This window comes from Scyliorhinus canicula, chromosome 22 (assembly GCF_902713615.1).
Source record: "Scyliorhinus canicula chromosome 22, sScyCan1.1, whole genome shotgun sequence".
Taxonomy (NCBI): domain Eukaryota; kingdom Metazoa; phylum Chordata; class Chondrichthyes; order Carcharhiniformes; family Scyliorhinidae; genus Scyliorhinus; species Scyliorhinus canicula.
In genome coordinates, this window is record NC_052167.1 from 29,255,652 (window position 1) to 29,277,971 (window position 22,320).

General features: G+C 48.5%; 1 protein-coding gene across 1 annotated transcript in view; it reads right to left on the minus strand.

Annotated features, from left to right (window-relative positions):
- LOC119956085 (transforming growth factor beta regulator 1-like) overlaps positions 1–22,320 on the minus strand; it is a 75,917-nt gene that overhangs the window by 28,410 nt on the left and 25,187 nt on the right. Inside the window, exons 5-6 of the mRNA XM_038782931.1 lie at positions 10,561–10,700; positions 5,681–5,827 (exon numbers count right to left, since the gene is read on the minus strand). Coding sequence (XP_038638859.1) covers positions 5,681–5,827; positions 10,561–10,700 — 287 coding nt within the window. The remainder of the gene's footprint in view (positions 1–5,680; positions 5,828–10,560; positions 10,701–22,320) is intronic.

Genomic DNA, 22,320 nt, shown 5'->3' on the forward strand with positions numbered 1-22,320 from the left:
GTGGTTGAAAAACTGGTGGAAAGTCGAACAAGAGGTGTTGCAGGAAGCATTTCCTGGGGTGTTTCCAGATTATGTGGTAATAAGATCACAAAGATTCGAGGGGGAGTAATCAAGGAGCAAAGATAGTGAGGCTGAGGTTCAATTATCAAAAACAATATTCAACCAAATAGTTCATGAGGAACAAGAGCAGGTGGAGGATGAAGCTGATATCTTTAGTTCAGGAAAATTGGTAAAATAACAACAAAAGGATTCAGAGATAAAGCACTTGTATCAGAGAGCATATACAAAAATAGAATCTGAGTGTATACCAGAGTATTATAGCATTAGAAAGAATGCATTAATGAGGAAGTGGAGACCTTTGCATAGAATCCCTACAGAGCAGAAGGAAGCCATTCGGCCCATCGAGTTTGCACAACGCTCTGAAAGAACACGTCACCCAAGCCCACTCCTCCACCCTATCCCAATAACCCCTTAACCTAACATACACATCTTTGGACACTAAGGGGCAATTTATTGTGGCCAATCTACCTAACCTGCACATCTTTGGTCTGTGGGAGGAAACTGGAGCACCCGGGGGAAACCCACGCACACACGGGGAGAACGAGTAAACTCCACACAGTCACCCAAGGTTGCAAGGGAACTGGGCCCCTGGCGCTGTGAGGCAACAGTGCTAACCACTGATCCACATATTCAGGCAGGTGAGAAATTAGCAGAAGTTTATCAAGTTGTGTTACCGGTGGATTAGAGAAAGGAGATTTTGTGGGTCACACACGAGGGGCCGGATTCTCCGCAACCCCGTGCTGAAATTGCGTTTGACGTGGGGACGAAGAATCGACTTTTACGTCCGAATCGTACCTAGCGCCGCTCCTGCGATTCTCCAATCTAAGGAGAATCGCTTGGCCGTGAATCGCAATGTGTAGCTGGGGTGGCCATTGCCAGAGGCCCTCCCAGCGATACTCCGGTCCCGAGTGGCCGAGTTCCTGACGGCGTGGTTCTAACCACGCCTGGCCGGTCGTGACACACGCGCTCCGCGGCTGCCCTGTTGGGGAGGGTGGGAGGATCAAACACCAGGGGGGGGGGGGGTGCCTTATGGGCGGCCGGGCAGCAATCGGGCAGGTCAGATGAAGCAGCGCGGGGCAGATTGGTGGGACCTTGTTTCTCGGTCCTGGTCCGTGTCCGCCACGGCGCTTGGCACGGCCGCTAAAGGCCGCCGCCGTGCGCATGCGTGGACTCGGAATCCAAAGTGCGGGTCCCGTATCCGCAACTAAAGCTGAGTGACTCACTCTGGGTCCCTGCTAGCCCCTTGCCGGTGAGTGAATTGCTCGATATTGTTTTCACGCCAGCGTGGGGACATAGTCCCATTTTTGGAGAATCCAGCCCGAGGTTTCAGTGGATGGTCATTCAGGAGTTAAAAAAACAAGTCAAGCAAAAATATAAAAGTTGGCCTGGACTGCGTAAGGATGGAATGGAATTTTGCCGTACATGTCAGGTAATAGGCAAAGCTCAAGCGGTGATCAAATTCCTGCATTTGAGGAACCTTTAACCAAGGTCCTAATTGATTGTGTGTGGGGCCCCTTCCTTAGACAAAAAGTTGGAATCAGTACTTGTTTGTTTAGAGAACCCAATTCATTTTTTCCAATTAAGGGGCAATTTAGCACGGCCAATCCACCTAACCTGCACATCTTTGGGTTGTGGGGGTGAAACCCACGCAAACACGGGGAGAATGTGCAAACTCCGCATGGACAGTGACCCAGGGCCGGGATCAAACCTGGGACCTCGGCGCCGTGAGGCAGCAGTGGGGACAAAAAAAACAAGTCCCCACTGCGCCACCGCGCTGCCCAAGATCAGGGGCTGGTTTAGCACACTGGGTTAAATCACTGGCTTTGAAAGCAGACCAAGGCAGGCCAGCAGCACGGTTCGATTCCTCCCCGAACAGGCGCCAGAATGTGGCGACTAGGGGCTTTTCACAGTAACTTCATTTGAAGCCTACTCGTGACAATAAGCGCTTTTCATTTTTTTAAAATTTCAGTATTTGTTGACCATCATGGATGAGTCTACTAGATTTCCGGAGGCCATTCAATTACAAAATATTGCAGCTAAGAGGGTTGTAGAGGAGTTAACTAAACATATTTTTTACCCGACATGGACTACCAAAACAAATCCAATCAGATCAGGGATCCAATTTTATGCCGAAGTTATTCAGGATTGCTTTGGGGTAAAGCAATTCAAATCAATTGCCAATCATCGAGAATCACAGGGAGCATTAGAAAGGTGGAATCAAACTCGAAAGACCATGTTGAGGGCCGATCGTCAGGATTATCCAGAGGATTGGGATAAAGGAATTCCGTTTGTAATTAGGGACGCACCGAATGAATCATTTTGGTCAGGAGATGAGGACCACTTAAATTGATTGCGGGGAAATTGGTGAGTCAGCATTGTTGGACCGTGTGTGTCAAACATTAGGGGGAGACTAATTAGGCTGATGAGTTGGCTAGAAAGCATTTAAAATTGTCACAGCATGTGATAAAAAAAAGAGGTGGATAAGAAATTAAAAACTCTTAGCTTTGTTAGTGGGGACAAATTATTAGTCTTATTACAAGTGGTAGGTGGATCTAGTGGGCCTTATCCAATCAAAAGGAAATTGATTGAGGTGATTTATTTGATAAGAATGCCAGATAGAAGGGTAGTTCTCAGAGTGTGTCATGTTAATATGCTCAAAAGGTGATTTGATAGGGAAGGAAAGAAGGAGGATGTGTTCGCCGTTATAACTCAGGGATAAGAGATAAATCCCGATAGTTCTGAATTTGACATTCCTCAAATTAGATTGGAATGAGGAAGTTACCTTCCGAAGGAAAATCAGAGTGACCTGAAAGAGTTATCACAGTCACATAGAGCTATATGTGGGAACAAATTAGGAAGGACAAAGGTGATTATACACAACGGGGTGGCACAGTGGTTAGCACTCACAGTGCCAGGGTCCCAGGTTCAATTCCGGCCTTGGGTCACTGTCTGTGGGGAGTTTGCACGTTCTCCCAGTGTCTGCGTGGGTTTCCTCCGGGTGCTCCGCTTTCCTCCCACAGTCCAAAGATGCGCAGGTTAGGTGGATTGGCCATGCTAAATTGCTCCTTAGTGTCCAAAAATAAAGATGTGTACGTTAGGTTAAGGGGTTATTGGGATCGGGCAAGAAAGTGAGTTTGGGTAGGGTGCTCTTTCAGAGCGTCGGTGCAGACTCAATGAGCCGAATAGCCTCCTTCTGCACTGCAGAAATTCCAAGATTCTATGATGTAGATGGAAGAAATTCTGCCCCAATTAAGCAACATCCTTATAGGCTGAATCCACTTTGGTTGGCACAGGTTCACAAGAAAATTGAAAGCATGCTTAAGAATATCATTGAAGTGAGTTGCAACAATTGGAGCTCACCTACTGTGATGGTACCAAACCCAGATGGAACACAACGATTGTGTGTGGATTATAGGAAAATCAATGCCATTACAAAGTCAGATTCATTTCCTATCTCTAGTTCAGAAGACTGTTTTGAAAAGCAAATTAAATTAGCAAAATTGACTTACTTAAAGGATACTGACAAGTGCCTTTACCGGAAACGGTGAAGGAAGTTTTGGCTTTTATAATGCCAAATGGTCAGTATCAGTTTAAAAGTTATGCCGTTTGGAATGAATAATGCAGCAGCAACATTCCAAAGACTAACCAACAAGGTAATTTCCGGACTAAACAATTATGCCGTGCACATAGATGATCTGATGGCGGTTCAGTCAAATGTGGAAGGAGCGTTTGAAACATTCAAAGGAATTGTTCCATCCACCTCAGGAGGCTGGCTTGGTGTTAAACTTGACTTAAAGTAAGTTTGCGAAAGCCCAAGTCACATTCTTAGGCCATACTATTGGACATGGTCAGGTGGCCCCACGGAACGTGAAACAAGGCTATTGGGGAGTTCCCAATACCATCACCGAGGAGAGAAACTCTGAGATTTCTGGGCATGAGAGGTTTCTACAGAAGATTCGAGCCAAATTTCAGCTGTGTGGTTGCCCCACTGACTGAATTTATAAATAAGCTCAGGAAATTTCATTGGACGTCAGTATGTCAGGAGGCATTTGACAATCTGAAAACTGTTGACCGCTGCACAGGTTTAGGAGACACCAAATTATGACAAGCAATTTAAGGTGGCCATTGATGTGAGCGATGTGGGATTGGTGCTGTAATGGTACAAGATGGAGAAGGAATAGAGAGACACGCTGGTTATTTTTCCAGAAAAATAATTATTCAGCAAAAGAAATACTCGACACTCGAGAAGAAGGCATTGAGATTGGTATCGGCATTGCAACATTTTGACATTTATGTTGCTAACAATTCATCAGATAAATTGTTTATACAGACCATAATCTATTGACGTTTGCAGAGTTTATTGTGACAACCATTTAACTTTAAAATTATACATCCAGCAGGAAGAGAAAACGTGATTGCAGAGGCTTTATCGCGGCTTTGAGATGTGGGAAGAATGAAACATTCAGAATTGGGAAAGAAAGACTGAAATGTTAAATTTGCATGCATAAATATTACGAGATATGTATCATATAGTGTGATAGTAGTGTTTAGTAATGAGTAGTGTTTAAAGTTGAAGATGTCCAAAGATGTGCAGGTTAGGTGGATTGGCCATGATAAATTGCCCTCAGTGTCCAAAATTGCCCTTAGTGTTGGGTGGGGTTACTGGGTTATGGGGATAGGGTGGGGGTGTTGACCATGGGTAGGGTGCTCTTTCCAAGAGCCGGTGCAGACTCGATGGGCCGAATGGCCTCCTTCTGCACTGTAAATTCTATGATAATCTATGATAAGATGTTGGAAAATGAAGCCAGCTTTTCATATTGCTGGGTTTTTAAAGTGTGATGATATTGTTATACATTATATTTCATTTTTGTGCAGTGATGTTATTAAAAAGTCTGATTTAAAATACATGTTCTATGTTCTAGAAGCAAGATACCTCTTTTGTCAACTTTATTTATAAGTGGCATTTGAACTGTATTTGGTTGCTTAATTGGAATTAGTGGCAGGTGTAGATAGCAAGTTCAATGTTTTCCTTTTATTTAAGATCTGTTTAACTGTTGACAGCAATGCTATTTGTGTGATGTTAATGTGGTTAATTCTGTGTTTAAATTAAAGTTTTTTTAACATAAAAAATACCTATTGGTCAGAGTTAGGTGGATGAAGTATCATTTGCTCTCAGTTTTACAAATTTAAAATTGCCTGGAGTTCTTGTCCGGTATCCAAACAAAAGTAGGAGGCGAACAAGACACCCGCACCACCATTACAGGATACTTGTATCATCATTACAGGCTGCCTTCATCACCATTACAGGACACTTGCACCATCATCACTGGACACACATCATCATTATACTGCACTCACACCATCATTACAGGACAGCATTGCATTACTGCGCAATCGTGCCATTACAGGACACCCGGATCCATCACAGGGTATCCATAATCGGCATTCACTTCATTACAGGGCACTCGCACTAACACAGGGTGTCCTATTAACACAGAATATCCGCGTTATTACACCTTAACCTGCAATAAAATTCCGATTCAAAAACATTGCTCTAACATGGTGACTAGGTCATTGCAAACCGACGTTACTTTTGAAGAATTGTGTGTGTTTGAAATACCTGTGGTCCAGTTCCACCATCTTTGATCTGACAGGTGTACAGGCACTTGTGGCTGGGGTTCTTCATACTGGCATAAACCCGGGTGCTGCAAAACCCCACCGGGTAGATCGCGCTCTCATCACTAAAACCCGAGCGATCTGCAATAATCTAACAACCAAAAGAATGAAGCTCAATGTAAGATTGCAAATTCAGGCTCAAGGGAGATAGGTGCACAAGAATGGGCTCTCTGATTGGGCAGCTGACCGTTAATGACCTGTGCGACGGAGTTAGCCAGCTGTTCCTATTCCATCACCCAGCACAGTCAGCGTCTATTACCGCATTGCGCAGTTCTTTAGCTGTGAAGTGTGTAAACTACTTCAAACTGAATTCCACATTAGATGCCCGATTCCCCAGCGCGTGCCGATCTCCTCCCCGGCATTTCCTCTGTACACACTTACTTCCAGATTCACAGATATTGTTAGTACCAAGGGATCCCTCACACACGAGCAAGAAAGCTGTCATCTGGTTCTGAGAGGTGGTTGGATGCGGGTGGGTAACACATTTGCCTCTCAATCAGAGGACGGTGGGTTCAAATCGCTCGCCAGAGGCTTGGGTGAAAAATGCAGGCATTATTGACGGAGTGCTGCACAGTCGGAGCGCTGCACAGTCGGAGCGAAATGAAATGAAATGAAATTAAATTAAATGAAAATGAAAAATGAAAAGAGATGAAAATCACTTATTGTCACGAGTAGGCTTCAAATGACGTTACTGTGAAAAGCCCCTAGCCGCCACACTGCGGCGCCTGTTCGGGAAGGCTGTTATGGGAGTGCTGCACAGTCGGACGTTGCACAGTCGGAGCGCTGCACAGTCGGAGCGCTGCACAGTCGGAGCGCTGCACAGTCGGAGCGCTGCACAGTCGGAGCGCTGCACAGTCCGTGCATCTTAAGGATGTGACGTTAGACTGAGGCGATGTCGGCCCTCTCAGGTGTATGTATAATCCCGTTAGGCTCTGTGAAAAAGAGCAGGGATGTTCCCCCACTGTCCTGGCCAACATTCAACCTAAAAATAAAACAGGTGATCTGGCCTTAATCGCATTGCTGATAGTGGGAGCTTGCTGTGCACAAACTGACTGCCATTGTTCCTACATTACAGCAGTAACTACACTTCAAAAGCACCTCACTGGCGGGAACTTCTTTTGGGTGTGCTTTTTTTAAACAATGTTTTTATTGGGGTTTTGCATTTGACTTGTAACAACATTGTTACATCAGTGTTTAAACATACATACAATAAACCAGAACATGAGTCCCAGTGAAAATGTCCAGTAGAAACCTGGGAATTAATGTTATGTGTGAGTAGTAACTGGAGGACGTGTACACAGGTTTGGCGCCTGTTTGTTTTCAGCCCCCGGTGATCAGCCCTGTTCCACTATTCCTGTGTGGCTCCGACATTAAAACATTCCAGAAGCTTGCTAGCGGTCACCTAGGTGTGTGCTTGTTGATGTTTTGGACATCCTCCCTGGGGTTTCCGCCCCCTTTCGATGCCCTTTTTCTCCCTCTGCGCTGTTTCCCTTGTGTTTTGGGTTGTGTCTACCCCTCCTACTTTTTCTATGCCCCTCCACCCTCCTTTTCATTCTTTGTCTGTTTCAGTCCCCCTCCCCGCCTTCCCTGGTTTCTGATTGCGAACAGCTCCTCAAACAGGTTGGTGAATTGCTTCCATATATTGTGGAAGCCCTCTTCCGATTCTCTGATGGTGGATTTGATTTTTTTTACAATTTGAGGAATCCGGCCAAATCTCCAGTCGAGCCGGAGTCTCCGATGGGAGGTCAGGGAGGCGAAGGCTAGGGCGTCTGTCTCTCTCCCCCGGAAAGAGTTCAGGCAGTTCTGAAACCCCGAAGACCGCCACGTTTGGGCAGAGCTCCACCCTCATCTCCACAACCTTGGACATGGCCTCGAAGGAAGTGCTCCATTACCCGGCAAGTCTGGGACAGGGCCGGAACATGTGGGCATGGTTGGTCAGGCCTCCCTGGCACCGTTCACATTTGTCGTCCACCTCATGCGTGTTCTGGTCAAGTGCGCCCTGAACACCACCTTCAGCTGCGTTAGGATCAGTCCTGCACATGAGGTGGTGAGGTTTGCCCTGTGCAGTGCCTCGATCCAGAGTCCCTCCCCTATTTTCATGCCTAGTTCTTCCTCCCATTTTTCCCTTGTCTCGTCCTGTGGTGACCTGATCATTTCCGATAGTCGTCTGTACATGTCAGCGCAGTTACCATCCTCTAGTTTGTAGGGACTGTCCTGGTCGTTGGGGGAACGTTGCTGTCTCCTTGTGGAGTAAGGTCCTGAGATGGCATGTTTCGCAACCCGTTCCCGTTTGGGAGCTATAGCTTGTCCATCAGTTTCCCCAGATTCGCTATCCTGCCGTCTATGTCAACATTCCTTATCGTCAGTGTCCCCTCGGCCTGTCTCCAGCTTTTAAAGGAAGCGTCCAATGTTGCTGGGCTAATTTATGGTTTCTTGCAGGTGGGGGCCATGGCTGCCATTGCCGCTAGTCCGTCGTGTTGTCTGAATGGGTTCCACGCTCCGAGTGTGGCCAATACCACTGGGTTTTGCGAGTGCTTGGCGGGGGTGAATGGGGGCTTGACCGTGGCCAGTGCTCAGAAGGATGTGCAAGAGTTTTCCTCCATTTTTAGCCATTCTCCGACCCAACCCCCATACTCTCGCTGTGGTGGCTGCCCAGTGATAGAGCGGAAGGTCAGGTGGGCTCGCCGCCCCCATGTTTCTCCTTCTTTGTAGGATGTTCTTGTGGATCCGAGGGTTCTTTCTCCCCCACACAAACTCCATGATTGATTTGTCTCGGTTGGGGAAGAAGGCCTTGGGATGAAGATCGGGAGGGATCTGAACAGGACGAGGAACCTGGACAGTACGTTCAATTTGATCGTCTGTACTCTGCCCGCCAGTGAGAGCAGGAATGTGGATTTGTGGATCCATGTCCAGTCGTGGGCTATTTGGATCCCCAGGTATCGGAATCTGGTTTGGGCCAGCGAGAACGGTACTTTCTGCACTGCACCCCCACCACAATCCCAGGTGACCAGAGGCTGTTTTCCCCTTTGAGGTTTGTCCTGAGGGTCACCACACCTCAGGCGAGGGGCGAGGTTGAGAAGGCGGGGTCCTCATGAATAACCTCAGCTGGTACGGGGAATTGAACCCGCACTGTTGGCCTCGCTCCGCATCATGAACAAGCAGTCTAGCCAAGTGAGCTAAACCGGCCCCCTATAGTAGTTTCACCGATGAAGTGAATCCTGGCCCAAACCCAAACCGTTCCAGTACCTCCATGCGGTACTTCCATCGCCTCTTGAAGGCCTTCTCTGCATCCAGGGAAGTGCTCATCTCTGATGACACCTCCCAGGGAGGGGTCATGATCACCTGGCGTCTGACGTTCGCTGTTATTTGCCTGATCTTCCGCGACCACCTCCGACACGCAGCTCTCCAGTCACCTCGCCAGGGCCTTCGCCACGGCTTTAGTGTCAGTGTTTAGGAGTGAGGTGGGTCTGTAGGGCACACACTCTATCGGGTCTTTGTCTGTTTTGGGGATCAGCGAGATCAAGGCCTGTGTCACCGTGGGCGGCAGGGCCTCCCGGCAGCGAATCACTGAACACCTCCCGCAGGTACGGGGCCAGCACTGCTGCAAATTCTTTACAAAAATCCACTGGGAATGTGTCCGGACGCTGTGCCTTCCCCAATTGCCTGGAGCTGATGCTCTCCATGACCTGCCCCAGTGCCTAACCGTGCTTCCACTCCCTGTTTTCTTTCTTCCCTCACGACTGGTATATCCAGTCCGTCCAGGAACTGTTCCATCTTCGATTTGTTTGGAGGTGTACAGCCCCCGGCAGTAGGTCGCAATCTTTGGAGTGTCCTGAGGCCATGATAGGGGTTATACAAGTCCAAACCTTGCTCTTTGTTCCTGCATTATTGAAGCCCAGAGGATGGAGACCACAATCAGACTCAATCCTCTCCACGGACGTCCCTACATGGGCACGTAGCAGCCAGGGGTAAGGGGAGGGGGCGCCGCTCAGGGACAGGAAACCAGGCATACTTTTAAACACTTCACAGTCCTGAATTCTGAGGCCAATTCTCGCTTCCTTGCCAAAACCGGCGAACTCAACACCGTACCCTGGAGCTCAACCAAAAAAATAATAAAAGGGAGGAGATAAACTCTGAGGGTAAACGAGAAACGAAGATAAAAATGGACAGCAAGAGCTTCTTTGAATATACAGAAAGGAAGAGAGAGGCTAAAGTAAACACCGGCCCCTTAGAGCACGAGACTGGGGAAATGATTATCATCGCTGGCAGTGAATTAAACAAATACTTTGCGGCAGTCTTCATGGTGTCGCTGGCAAGGACCAACATTTAATACCCATCCCAAAATGCCCTTGAACGGAGTAGTTCGCTCGGCCGTTTCAGAGTCAACCGCATTGCTGTAGATCTGGAGTCACATGTAGGCCAGACCAGGTAAGGGTGGCAGATTTCCTTGGTGAACTAGCGATAATAGTTCCATGGACTTTTAATTCTAGATTTTATTGGATTCACATTTTGCTATCTGCTGTGGTGGGATTCGAACGTAGGTCCCTTGCATATCTCTACTCCAGTGACAGTACCACCGTGCCACCGCTGCCCCACCAGCACAAGGTTAGATACAGAACATTGCCGTCCCCACGCTGTCCCAAACATTTCCAGGTCAGGGACAGCATGGGGGTATCTACATTGGACACAAACCAGCAATGTGACCTCTCAGAATAAGATGGGCAACTGATTGTCGAGTGTTTAAAGTTGCTGCCACAAAACCGAGGGCAAGCCAACAATGGAGCTGTTGCCCTTGGAATCAAAGAGAATAATAAGAATGCAAACCTCTCCTAAACTGTAAACGGTCAGTCCTCCGAGGACAATCGGAAAGATTGGCCTCCCGCAGGAGTCCAGGGGGATGGGTTGAACCAGTTTACGGGAGCTCCTGTCTCGATTCCGCTTCTTCTTTGATACCTTTTTCAGACCTAGAATTAATTGCACGTTAGCATTTCAACCAAACGACAGACATTAAGCACAAAATGTGAAAACATCCCCATCGATATTCAGAACGGGATTTGAAGCTAACACCTAAAAGCTGCTCCAGGTTTCTGTCCAGGAAACACTGCACAGGGACAGCTTCTGCAGTGTGGCCCCTTGGGATTATTGGCCATAAACCGGTCAAAATGGCCCTGAGCCATGGGTTTAATTCTACTCAAAGGTTTGTCAGTGGATGGGAAAGGATCCTGTGCGGTTGAGCAGTTGCGAGGTCTATGCTGGAAAGAGGCCAGTTCCATTGAAGAAAGGCTCATAGAGTCATAGCTATTTACAGCACAGACACAGGCCCTTCGGCCCAGCTGGTCCATGCCACCCAGTTTCGATCACTGAGCTAGTCCCACTTGCCCGCATTTGGCCCATATCCCTCTATACCCACCCTGCCCATGTAACTGTCTAACTGCTTTTTAAAGGAAAAAATCATACCCGCCTCTACCACTGCCTCTGGCAGCCCGTTCCAGACACTCACCACCCTCTGTGTGAACAAATTTCCCCTCTGGTCTCTTTTACATCTCTCCCCTCTCACCCTAAACCTATGCCCTCTAGATCCTCTATCTTTGGGAAAAGATGTTGACCATCTACCTTATCGATGTCCCTCAGTATTTTATAAACCTAAGCCTCCTACACTCCAGGGAAAAAAGTCCCAGCCTACCCGGCCTCTCCTTACAGCTCCGACCATCAAGTCCTGGTCGCATCCTCGGCTGGCTTGGAGTTATATTTGTGTCGAGGGAGCATGAGCTGTGCCCAACTTCCAGGAAAGGGCCCGATTACCCAGTTCTCCTTCTGGAGACTGTCCATTCCAATTGGCGTTTGCTCCACAGCTACATTGTCCACGTGTGCCATGGGGAGGGGCATTTTTTTTGACGGGCAGTGGCCCTTTGCCAGGGTGGATCATTCTCCAATAGTTGGCCCATGGGGGTGGGTGAGCTGATCAGGGAAACTAGCAAGGATTTATTACGGGCAAGTCACGTCTAACGAACCCCGATTTGAGGCCACGAGCATGGTGGATAATGAAGTGTCAATGCATGTTCTTTATATGGACTTCCAGAAAGCATTCAATAAGGTTCCACATGAGAGACTGTTAGCAAAGTGAGAGTCCATGGAAAGGGAAGCAACCTTTTGACGTTGGGAGGTAATTGTGAGGAGGCAGGTAGAGAGAAGGGATAACGAGTACATGCTCCAATTGCTAGGATGTGGCCAGGGGTGCTGCACGGCACTCAGCTGCTGCTCACTGTATTCAACGGTAACTTAGATGAAGGAAAAGAGAGCTGCTTGCTGATGACTCTAAGTTAGGAGGCAGAGTAAATAGTGTAGAGTGGAGCAGAAAGTTACAAAAGAAACTGGTGGATTTAGTGAGTGGGCAATAGTGCGACCAATGGGATTCAATGTGGGAAAATAAGAGATCATCCCTCTGAACCTAAAATAGATGACCTAAATGGTGAAAAACTAGGAACTGTGGAGGAGCAGGGAGATTTTGATGTCAGTGTGCAGAAATCACTTCAAGCTGGTGGACAGGTACAAAAGAAAACTTAAACTGGCTAATGGAACACTGACCTTCATCTGCAGGGGGCTGGAATGTAAAGAGGTGGATGTTAAATTACAGCCGTACAGGACTCTGGTCAGGCCCCTCATGGAATCCTGCAGTCAGTTCTGGGCACCACATCTAGAACATAGAACAGTACAGCACAGAACAGGCCCTTCGGCCCTCGATGTTGTGCCGAGCAATGATCACCCTACTCAAACCCACGTATCCACCCTATACCCGTAACCCAACAACCCCCCTCCCCGTAACCTTACTTTTTAGGACACTACAGGCAATTTAGCATGGCCAATCCACCTAACCCGCACATCTTTGGACTGTGGGAGGAAACCGGAGCACCCGGAGGAAACCCGCGCACACACGGGGAGGACGTGCAGACTCCACACAGACAGTGACCCATCCGGGAACTGAACCTGAGACCCTGGAGCTGTGAAGCATTTATGCTAACCACCATGCTACCTTGCTGCCCTTATCTCTGGAAGGATATTGCAACCTCAGAGAGGTACAGCCAACATTCACAGGAATGATGGGGGGGGGGGGGGCGCCCCGGTTTAGCTCAGTTGGCTGGACCGCTAGCTTCTGATACAAAGCGAGGCCAATGGCACGGGTTAAATCCCCGTACCGGCTGATGTTATTGGGGGTTACCTCAACCATGCCCTTCGCCTGAGGGGTGGTGATCCTCAGGGTAAATCACCATCCCTCAGCTCTCCCCACTCATTGGGTCATCAGGGACCACGTAGACTTAAATTAGGCAAAAGAGTTCAATCCTGGTGGCAGGTTGCATAAGTAGGCTTGTGTTCGCTTGAGTGCTACACCCGGATTTTAAAGTAATGAAAGGACTTGAATAGTGTGAGCAGAGAGAAATTGTTCCTGTGAATGTTGGCTGTACCTCTCTGAGGTTATGAGCAGAGAGAAATTGTTTCTGCAGGTGGGAGAATCCGGAATAAGGGGACAAAGCTTTGAAATTAGCGGCAGAGAGTTCAGGGATGATCTTTCCTCACACAGAGGGTACTGGGAACTGAACTATCGCCTTTAAACAGATGCTGAGGCTCGGAGAGGATGAAGTGAAAATTTCAAAACGGGTTTCAGGAGGGGGTATTACAAAATATTGGACAATATTTACTGCACTCCGTGCCAGTGTTTCTGCTCCACATGAATCTCCTCACAGCCCATCACCTCACCCATCAACGTGTTCCTATTCCGCTTTGTATTCGTATCTCCCTCGGGGCAGCACCGTAGCACAGTGGTTAGCACAGTTGCTTCACAGCTCCAGGGTCCCAGGTTCGATTCCCGGCTTGGGTCACTGTCTGTGCAGAGTCTGCACATCCTCCCCGTGTGTGCGTGGGTTTCCTCCGGGTGCTCCGGTTTCCTCCCACAGTCCAAAGATGTGCAGGTTAGGTGGATTGGCCATGTTGGATTGCCCCTTAGTGTCCAAAAAAGGTTAGGAGGGGTTACGGGGCCAGGGTGGAGGTGTGGGCTTAAGTAGGGTGCTCCAGGGGCGGTATGCAGCGCAGTGGATAGCACTGGGACTGCGGCGCTGAGGACCCGGGTTCGAATCCCGGCCCTGGATTACTGTCAGTGTGGAGTTTGCACATCCTCCCCATGTCTGTGTGGGTTTCGCCCCCACAACCCAAAGATGTGCAGGGTAGGTGGAAATTGGAAAAAAATTATTGGGTACTCTATATTTATTTAAAAAAAGGTAGGGTGCTTTTGTCGGATGGGTTGGACATGCTAAACTTCCCCTTAGGGTGAGGTTACAGGGTGGGGGATAGAGCCCAGGTAGGGCCTTTCCAAGGGCTGGTGCAGACTCGATGGGCCGATCAGCCTCTTTCTGCACTAACAGCCACATAGAAAATCGTCACTCATAAATCCAAGAGGAATTTCACCAGAACCTTCTTTACCGGGAGAGTGGCGTGAATGTAAAAATTCTATGATTTTCAGCGTTTGTCCAGTTTCCGTCCTGATCATCACCATAACCACTCCCTGTGGGAGCAAGTTTTACATTCTCGCCACTCTCCCGGCAAAGAAGTTTCTCGTGAATTTCCTCTTGGATTTCTGAGTGACGATGTTCTATGTGGTTCTTAGTTTGGTCTTACCCTCTTGTCGGAGCACCTTCTGTACGTCTAACGTACTCACTTTGGCAATTGTGAAGGCTTCTATCGGATCACCCCTCAAGACTTCTCTTTGCTCGGGAGGAACTCCAGCTTTCTTAATCTTTTCTGATATGTAACCTTTTATAGACACTTGAAAAACAGGAACAGGAGGGGGCCATTTGGCCCTTCGAGCCTGCTCCTCCATTCATTATGATCATGGCTGATCATCCAACTCAATAGCCTAATCCCACTTTCCCCATATCCTTTGATCCCCTTCGTCCGAAGTGCTATATCTAACTGCTTCCTGAAACCATACAATGTTTTGGACTCAACTACTTCCAGTGGTGACGAATTCCACAGGCCGACCACTCTCTGGGTGAAGAAATGTTTCACCATCTCTGTCCTAAATGGTCTACCCCGTATCCTCAGACTGTGACCCCTGGTTCTGGACACACCACATGCTTCCTGCATCCACCCTGTCCAGTCCTCTTAGAATTTTCTCGGTTTCTATAAGAACCCCTCCTCATTCTTCTGAACTCCAGCGAATACAATCCTAACCGACTCAATCTCTCCTCGTACATCAGTGTCCACCATCCCAGGATTCAGCCAGGTAAACCTTTGCTGCACTCCCTCCACAGCAAGAACATCCTTCCCCAGATAAAGAGACCAGGACTGCCCACAATATTCCAGGTGTGGTCTCACCAATGTCCAGAAAATACTTTTGTACTTTCTGCAGTATTTCTATATCCTGTCTATCAAATGGAGAACAGAAATAATCACAGCATTCTAAATGGGATCTAATCAAGCTTCTCGTCCCATTAAGACAACCTCTCCAGTTTAATTCTATCCCTCTAGAAATGTTTATTTAGCAATTACACATCGATTCTGTTTCTTCATTTTCTTCCTGTCACATTCTCCCTCTGTACTCGCGAATTCCCAGTCGGCTGATTCACTAACTTTTTGTTATATTTGCAATTTCTGAGTCCAAACCATTTTTCTGTAAATTGTAAACACCTTGGATCTCAGCATCAATCCTTTTCAACATAGCTTCCCACACTATGTAACCAAAGTGGATAGGGATCGGCCATGATCCAGCGGAATGCCAGATCCCACCGGTCTCCTCCTCTTCATGATGAGCTGTAAACGGCTGGCGTCACAATGTAAGGTACCAACAGGTGAATCTCTTTGCCAGCTGCCACCCTGCTTATACGTCGCACGATGTCACAATCGCGATAGTCCACTTTCAGACCTGCCCATTCCTCCATCTGTATCGGCAGCCTCTTACACCCACACGACACCCCCCCCAACCAATCAGATGTACAAGGGCAGGTAGCAGAGGGTGTCTATCATGATGTGGAGTAGTGCTTTAGGAGGCTAGCTCCAACAGAATCGGGTCCCATCCTGTTAGTCATGTTGGCTCACTGTTGGAAGCCATGACTGCCTTGGTGCCAGATTGAGACTGTAACCATCATCAGTATGTGTGAAAGGAGCGCCACATTGCAGCCAGGAGGTGGGATTGTCAAGGGGACTTTTTTAAAATATTTTTTACGGGGTGTGGGCTAGGCCAGCATTTGTTGGCCATCCCGAGTTGCCCTTGAGAAGGTGGGGGTGAGCTGCCTTCTTGAACTGCTGCAGTCCCTGAGGTGTAGATACACCCACTGTGCTGTTAGGGAGGGAGTTCCAGGATGTTGCCCCAGTGACAGTGAAGGAACGGCCGATATATTTCCCAGTCAGGATGGTGAGTGACTTGGAGGGAAACCTGTGGCGGGGTTCCCAGGTATCTGCAGCTTGTGTCCTTCTAGATGGTAGTGGTTGTCAAAGGAACCTTGGAGAGTTACTGCAGTGCATCATGTAGATGGTACACACGGCTGCTACTGTGCGTCGGTGGTGGAGGATTTGAATGTTTGTGGAGGGGGAGCAAACAAGGGGGTTGCGTTGTCCTGGATGGTGTTGAGCTTCTTGAGCGTTGTTGGAGCTGCGTTCATCCAGGCAAGTGGAGAGTATTCCCTCACACTCCTGACTTGTACCTTGTAGATGGTGGACAGGCTTTGGGGGGTTAGGTGGTGAGTTACTTGTCACAGTTTCCCAGCCTCTGGCCTCCTCTTGTAACCACAGTATTTATAGAATTAACATAGAATTTACAGTGCAGAAGGCCGTTCGGCCCATCAAGTCTGCACTAGACTTTGGAAAGAGCACCGTACCCAAGCCCACACCTCCACCCTATCCCCGTAACCCCCACCTAACCCCTTTAGACACTAAGGGCAATTTATCACGGCCAATCCACCTGACCTGCACATCTTTAGACTGTGGGAGGAAACCGGAGCACCCGGAGGAAACCCACGCACACACGGGGAGGGCGTGCAGACTCCGCACAGACAGCGGGGAATCGAACCCGGGACCTTGGAGCTGTGAAACAACAGTGCTAACCACTGTGCTGCCGTGCCGCCCCTATGGCTAGTCCAGTTCAGTTTCTGGTCAGTGGTAATCCCCGGGATGTTGCTGTTATCAGGCTGATAGTGTTGCTGTTATCCTATCATGGAGTGTCTCTGGATTTCGGTTGATATCGTCAGATGGAGGACAAAGGGCCGGCTGACGATACTTCAGAGTCCCAGGGCAGGTTGGATTCTCTAAAGTTGGGCTGGCCATTAGTGATGGCTTGGCCAGAGGAAAGCAGAACCTCCTTCATACGTGAGGAGCTGGAGGTGTTTGAGACGTATCTGTGGTTTATTGCTACCAGTAATAACCTCAAGATCTCCGAACTATCGCGTGAGACCCAGAAGGCACATCGCCATCTGGGCATTTCAGCTCTCAGAGATATGGTTGCTCACACAGAGGAGTTGCAACTCAGTCCGGCCTTGAAGATATCTCCACAAACTGATAGCGTCAGACAAGTTTTGAGGACGCGACGGGAATAACAACCCTTTAGATTTCGTTAGCTACAGAACCTATCCAAGAAGTGGCAGAATATCATCACACCAGACCTGGTTCGTGGCTTTAAATGCCAATTGAATTTATTGAACAATAGATTAACACATCAATAAATAACAGCAATATAGAATGCATATATTTGAAGTAGATGTTAAACCAGGTTAATTCTTCAATAGAAGGAGAATGGTTTACAATCCATATATTAAAGTGTGTCTTTTTTAAATTATACTTTTCTATACAGTTATTTCTTTTCTCAGACGGATTGCCAGCTACAGGAGCTCACTGCCACCACCTGAGCTTTGTGAAAGTTAGACACCAACTCTCTGATTCCAGCAGCAACTTCAACACCAACCAGAGTCGTTGCGGATTTCAATAACTATCAGCTACATTCAAAATGGAGCTGCCAATGGCACAGTGACTCAGAATGGCGGCAATCCCAGGAACTGACCGAGTCAAACTGGTGACCACCGGCAAGTCCAGATCGATTACCCAGTGATTCAGTGCATGGAGGCTCCAATATCCGTGCCGAATGATTCTGGCTAATCTATGCGACTATAAACCCCGAGTGCTAAAGCTATTTAATAAAACAACCATTCCCCAAGCAAACCATTTACACAGCGTTGTTCGATAAACATTTCTTCATCAATTTTTTTTTGATGGAGTTTTGTGGTTGTGATGGAGCAAAAAAAGGGAACACTTCCCTATGCCAGCCCCCAATTCCCCATCAACACTCCCAGGACAGGCACAGCACGGGGTTAGATACAGAGTAAAGCTCCCTCTACACTGTCCCCATCAAACACTCCCAGGACAGGTACAGCACGGGGTTAGATACAGAGTAAAGCTCCCTCTGCACTGTCCCCATCAAACACTCCCAGGACAGGTACAGCATGGGGTTAGATACAGAGTAAAGCTGCCTCTACACTGTCCCCATCAAACACTCCCAGGACCAGTACAGCACGGTGTTAGATACAGAGTAAAGCTGCCTCTACACAGTCCCCATCAAACACTCCCAGGACAGGTACAGCACGGGGTTAGATACAGAGTAAAGCTCCCTCTACACTGTCCCCATCAAACACTCCCAGGACAGGTACAGCACGGCGTTAGATACAGAGTAAAGCTGCCTCTACACTGTCCCCATCAAACACTCCCAGGACCAGTACAGCACGGGGTTAGATACAGAGTAAAGCTCCCTCTACACTGTCCCCATCAAACACTCACAGGACAGGTACAGCACTGCGTTAGATACAGAGTAAAGCTCCCTATACACTGTCCCCATCAAACACTCCCAGGACAGGTACAGCATGGGGTTAGATACAGAGTAAAGCTCCCTCTACACTGTCCCCATCAAACACTCCCAGGACAGGGACAGCACGGGGTTAGATACATAGTAAAGCTCCCTCTATACTGTCCCCATCAAACACTTCCAGGACAGGTACAGCACGGGGTTAGATACAGAGTAAAGCTCCCTATACACTGTCCCCATCAAACACTCCCAGGACAGGTACAGCACGGCGTTAGATACAGAGTAAAGCTGCCTCTACACTGTCCCCTTCAAACACTCCCAGGACCAGTACAGCACGGGGTTAGATACAGAGTAAAGCTCCCTCTACACTGTCCCCATCAAACACTCACAGGACAGGTACAGCACTGCATTAGATACAGAGTAAAGCTCCCTATACACTGTCCCCATCAAACATTCCCAGGAGAGGTACAGCGCGGGGTTAGATACAGAGTAAAGCTCCCTCTACACTGTCCCCATCAAACACTCCCAGGACAGGTATAGCACGGGGTTCGATACAGAGTAAAGCTCCCTCTACAGTATCCCTATCAAACACTCCCAGGACAGGTACAGCACGGGGTTAGATACAGAGTAAAGCTCCCTCTACACTGTCCCCATCAAACACTCCCAGGACAGGTACTGCACGGGGTTAGATACAGAGTAAAGCTCCCTCTACAGTATCCCTATCAAACACTCCCAGGACAGGTACAGCATGGGGTTTGATACAGAGTAAAGCTCCCTCTACACTGTCCCCATCAAACACTCCCAGGACAGGTACAGCACGGGGTTAGATACAGAGTAAAGCTGCCTCTACAGTGTCCCCATCAAACACTCCCAGGACAGGTTAAGCACGGGGTTAGATACAGAGTAAAGCTCCCTCTACACTGTCCCCATCAAACACTCCCAGGACAGGTACTGCACGGGGTTAGATACAGAGTAAAGCTCCCTATACAGTATCCCTATCAAACACTCCCAGGACAGGTACAGCATGGGGTTTGATACAGAGTAAAGCTCCCTCTACACTGTCCCCATCAAACACTCCCAGGACAGGTACAGCACGGGGTTAGATACAGAGTAAAGCTCCCTCTACAGTGTCCCCATCAAACACTCCCAGGTACATCATCGGTCTCTGAGTAGGAGATTGGGTCCTCCCTCAAGCTATCTGTTCAGAGAATAAAACCACTTGGAGCCCCACGAGATGAACATCATGTTATCTCTGGACATGAATCTGGATTTGAACATCTTCTGTATTCTGTCTGAATTACAGAAAGATAAATGAATGCAAAGCAAAAGGAAATGGTTTAATGTTTGCCAACAGCAGGCTGGCTAGAGAGCAACGCAGCAACACCTCACCCGTCCAGTCTGAAACCATTTATGTTTATATTTTTTTTTCATAGAGAAATACAGCACAGAACAGGCCCTTCGGCCCACAATGTTGTGCCGAACTTTTGTCCTAGGTTAATCATAGATTATCATAGAATTTTGGACACTAAGGGCAATTTAGCATGGCCAATCCACCCAACCTGCACATCTTTGGACTGTGGGAGGAAACCGGAGCACCCGGAGGAAACCCACGCGCACACGGGGAGGATGTGCAGACTCCGCACAGACAGTGACCCAAGCCAGAATCGAACCTGGGACAATATGTGCCCCAGCTCTTGGGCAGCGCATCCCACCATTACTCCTACCCCGTAATAACTTCATTCAACTAACGCCTATCCATCTCAGATTGATTCGCATTCATTTCCGTTTTCAGCTGTAATTTCGTAACTGCTCCCACCCTCAGGTAAAGGTGTTGCTTCATTTCACCCGGAGCAGTCTGGCTCTGATTCCAGACTATGGGCGGGATTCTCCGGCTGCTGGGATTCTCCGGCTGCTGGGATTCTCCGGCTGCTGGGATTCTCCGGCTGCTGGGATTCTCCGGCTGCTGGGACTCTCCTTTCCCGCTGTCAGTGCCCCCCCCCCCCCCCCTGCCCTACGTTCTAATCTCAATCCCGTGGATTTTCACCACAGCTGCGTTTCTGGAATTATGGCTTCTTGTTTATTCCCAATTAGGATCCCGGCACCGTTGGCAGTCGTGCTTACAGCTGCCTGAGTCCCGAGCTCTGCAATTCTCTCCCCAATCCCCTCACCATCTCGACCTGCCTCTCCTCCTTTAAGACGTACCGTGAAATATCACCTGCTGATCCTCATGTGGTTTGGTGTCAGCCGAATGCTCTGTTGGTCAATGAGTCAGAGATGTTTACAGCATGGACACAGGCCCTTCGGCCCAGCTGGTCCATGCCGCCCAGTTTCGATCACTGAGCTAGTCCCACTTGCCCACATTTGGCCCATATCCCTCTATACCCACCCTGCCCACGTAACTGTCTAACTGCTTTTTAAAGGGCAAAATCGTACCCCCCTCTCCCACTGCCTCTGACAGCCCGTTCCAGACACACCACCCTCTGTGTGAAGAAATTTCCCCTCTGGTCTCTTTTGTATCTCTCCCCTCTCACCTTAAACCTATTCCCTCTAGATCTAGACTCCTCTACCTTTGGGAAAAGATGTTGACTATCTACCTTATCGATGTCCCTCAGTATTTTATAGACCTCTATAAGTTCACCCCTCAGCCTCCCACGCTCCCAGGGAAAAAAGTCCCAGCCTATCCAGCCTCTCCGCATAACTCAGACCATCAGGTCCCGGTAGCATCCTCGTAAATCTCTTCTGCACTCTTTCTAGTTTAACAATATCCTTCCTATAATAGGGTGACCAGAACTGAACACAGTATTCCATGTGTGGTCTGACCAATGTCTTGTACAACTTCAACAAGACGTCCCAACTCCGGTATCCAATATTCTGACCAATAAAACCCAGCATGCCGATTGCCTTCTTCACCACCCTGTGCACCTGCGACTCCACCTTCTAGGAGCTATCAACCTGTACCCCTAGACCTCTTTGCTCTGTAACTCTCCCCAACTTCCTACCATCCGAGCAGGAGACAGACAGCGGGAGTGCAGCTTGGGTTTCAGGAGAAGCGGCCTTCAGATTTTCGGCGGGAGCAGTGGCCAGGGGTCTGTTGGGAAGGAAACTTTACCTCTTTAAAAACTTACCTTGAAGAGTGACATCACAGCAAAGCAGTGACCTGATTGGCTGATAAGGCAAGTGCTCCAATTAGCAGCAGCTGGGAGAAATTTAACTCTTTGTGTGTTGGTAAGTATTGTGATTGGTCAGTAAAGTCTTTATTCCTTTCACTTATTCATTGTTTGATATTATATTTGTTATCAGTTAAGGTAAAGTGTAAAAATGGCAGGAGATCCCAGACCCGTGTTATGCTCCTCGTGCTCAATGTGGGAGTTCAGAGACGCGGCCGATGCCCCTGACTCCTTCATGTGCGGGAAGTGTGTCCAGCTGCAGCTCCTGTTAGACCGCATGACGGCTCTGGAGCTGCGGATGGACTCACTTTGGAGCATCCGCGATGCTGAAGAGGTCGTGGATAGCACGTTCAGTGGGTTGGTCACACCGCAGATTAGGATTGGTGACGGAGACAGGGAATGGGTGACCAAAAGGCAGAGAAAGAGCAGGAAGGCAGGGCAGGTGTCCCCTGCGGTCATCTCCCTCCAAAACAGGTATACCGTTTTGGATACTGTTGGGGGAGATGACTCACCAGGGGAAGGCAGTAGTAGCCAGGATCATGGTAACCGTGGCTGGCTCTGCTGCACAGAAGGGCGGGAAAA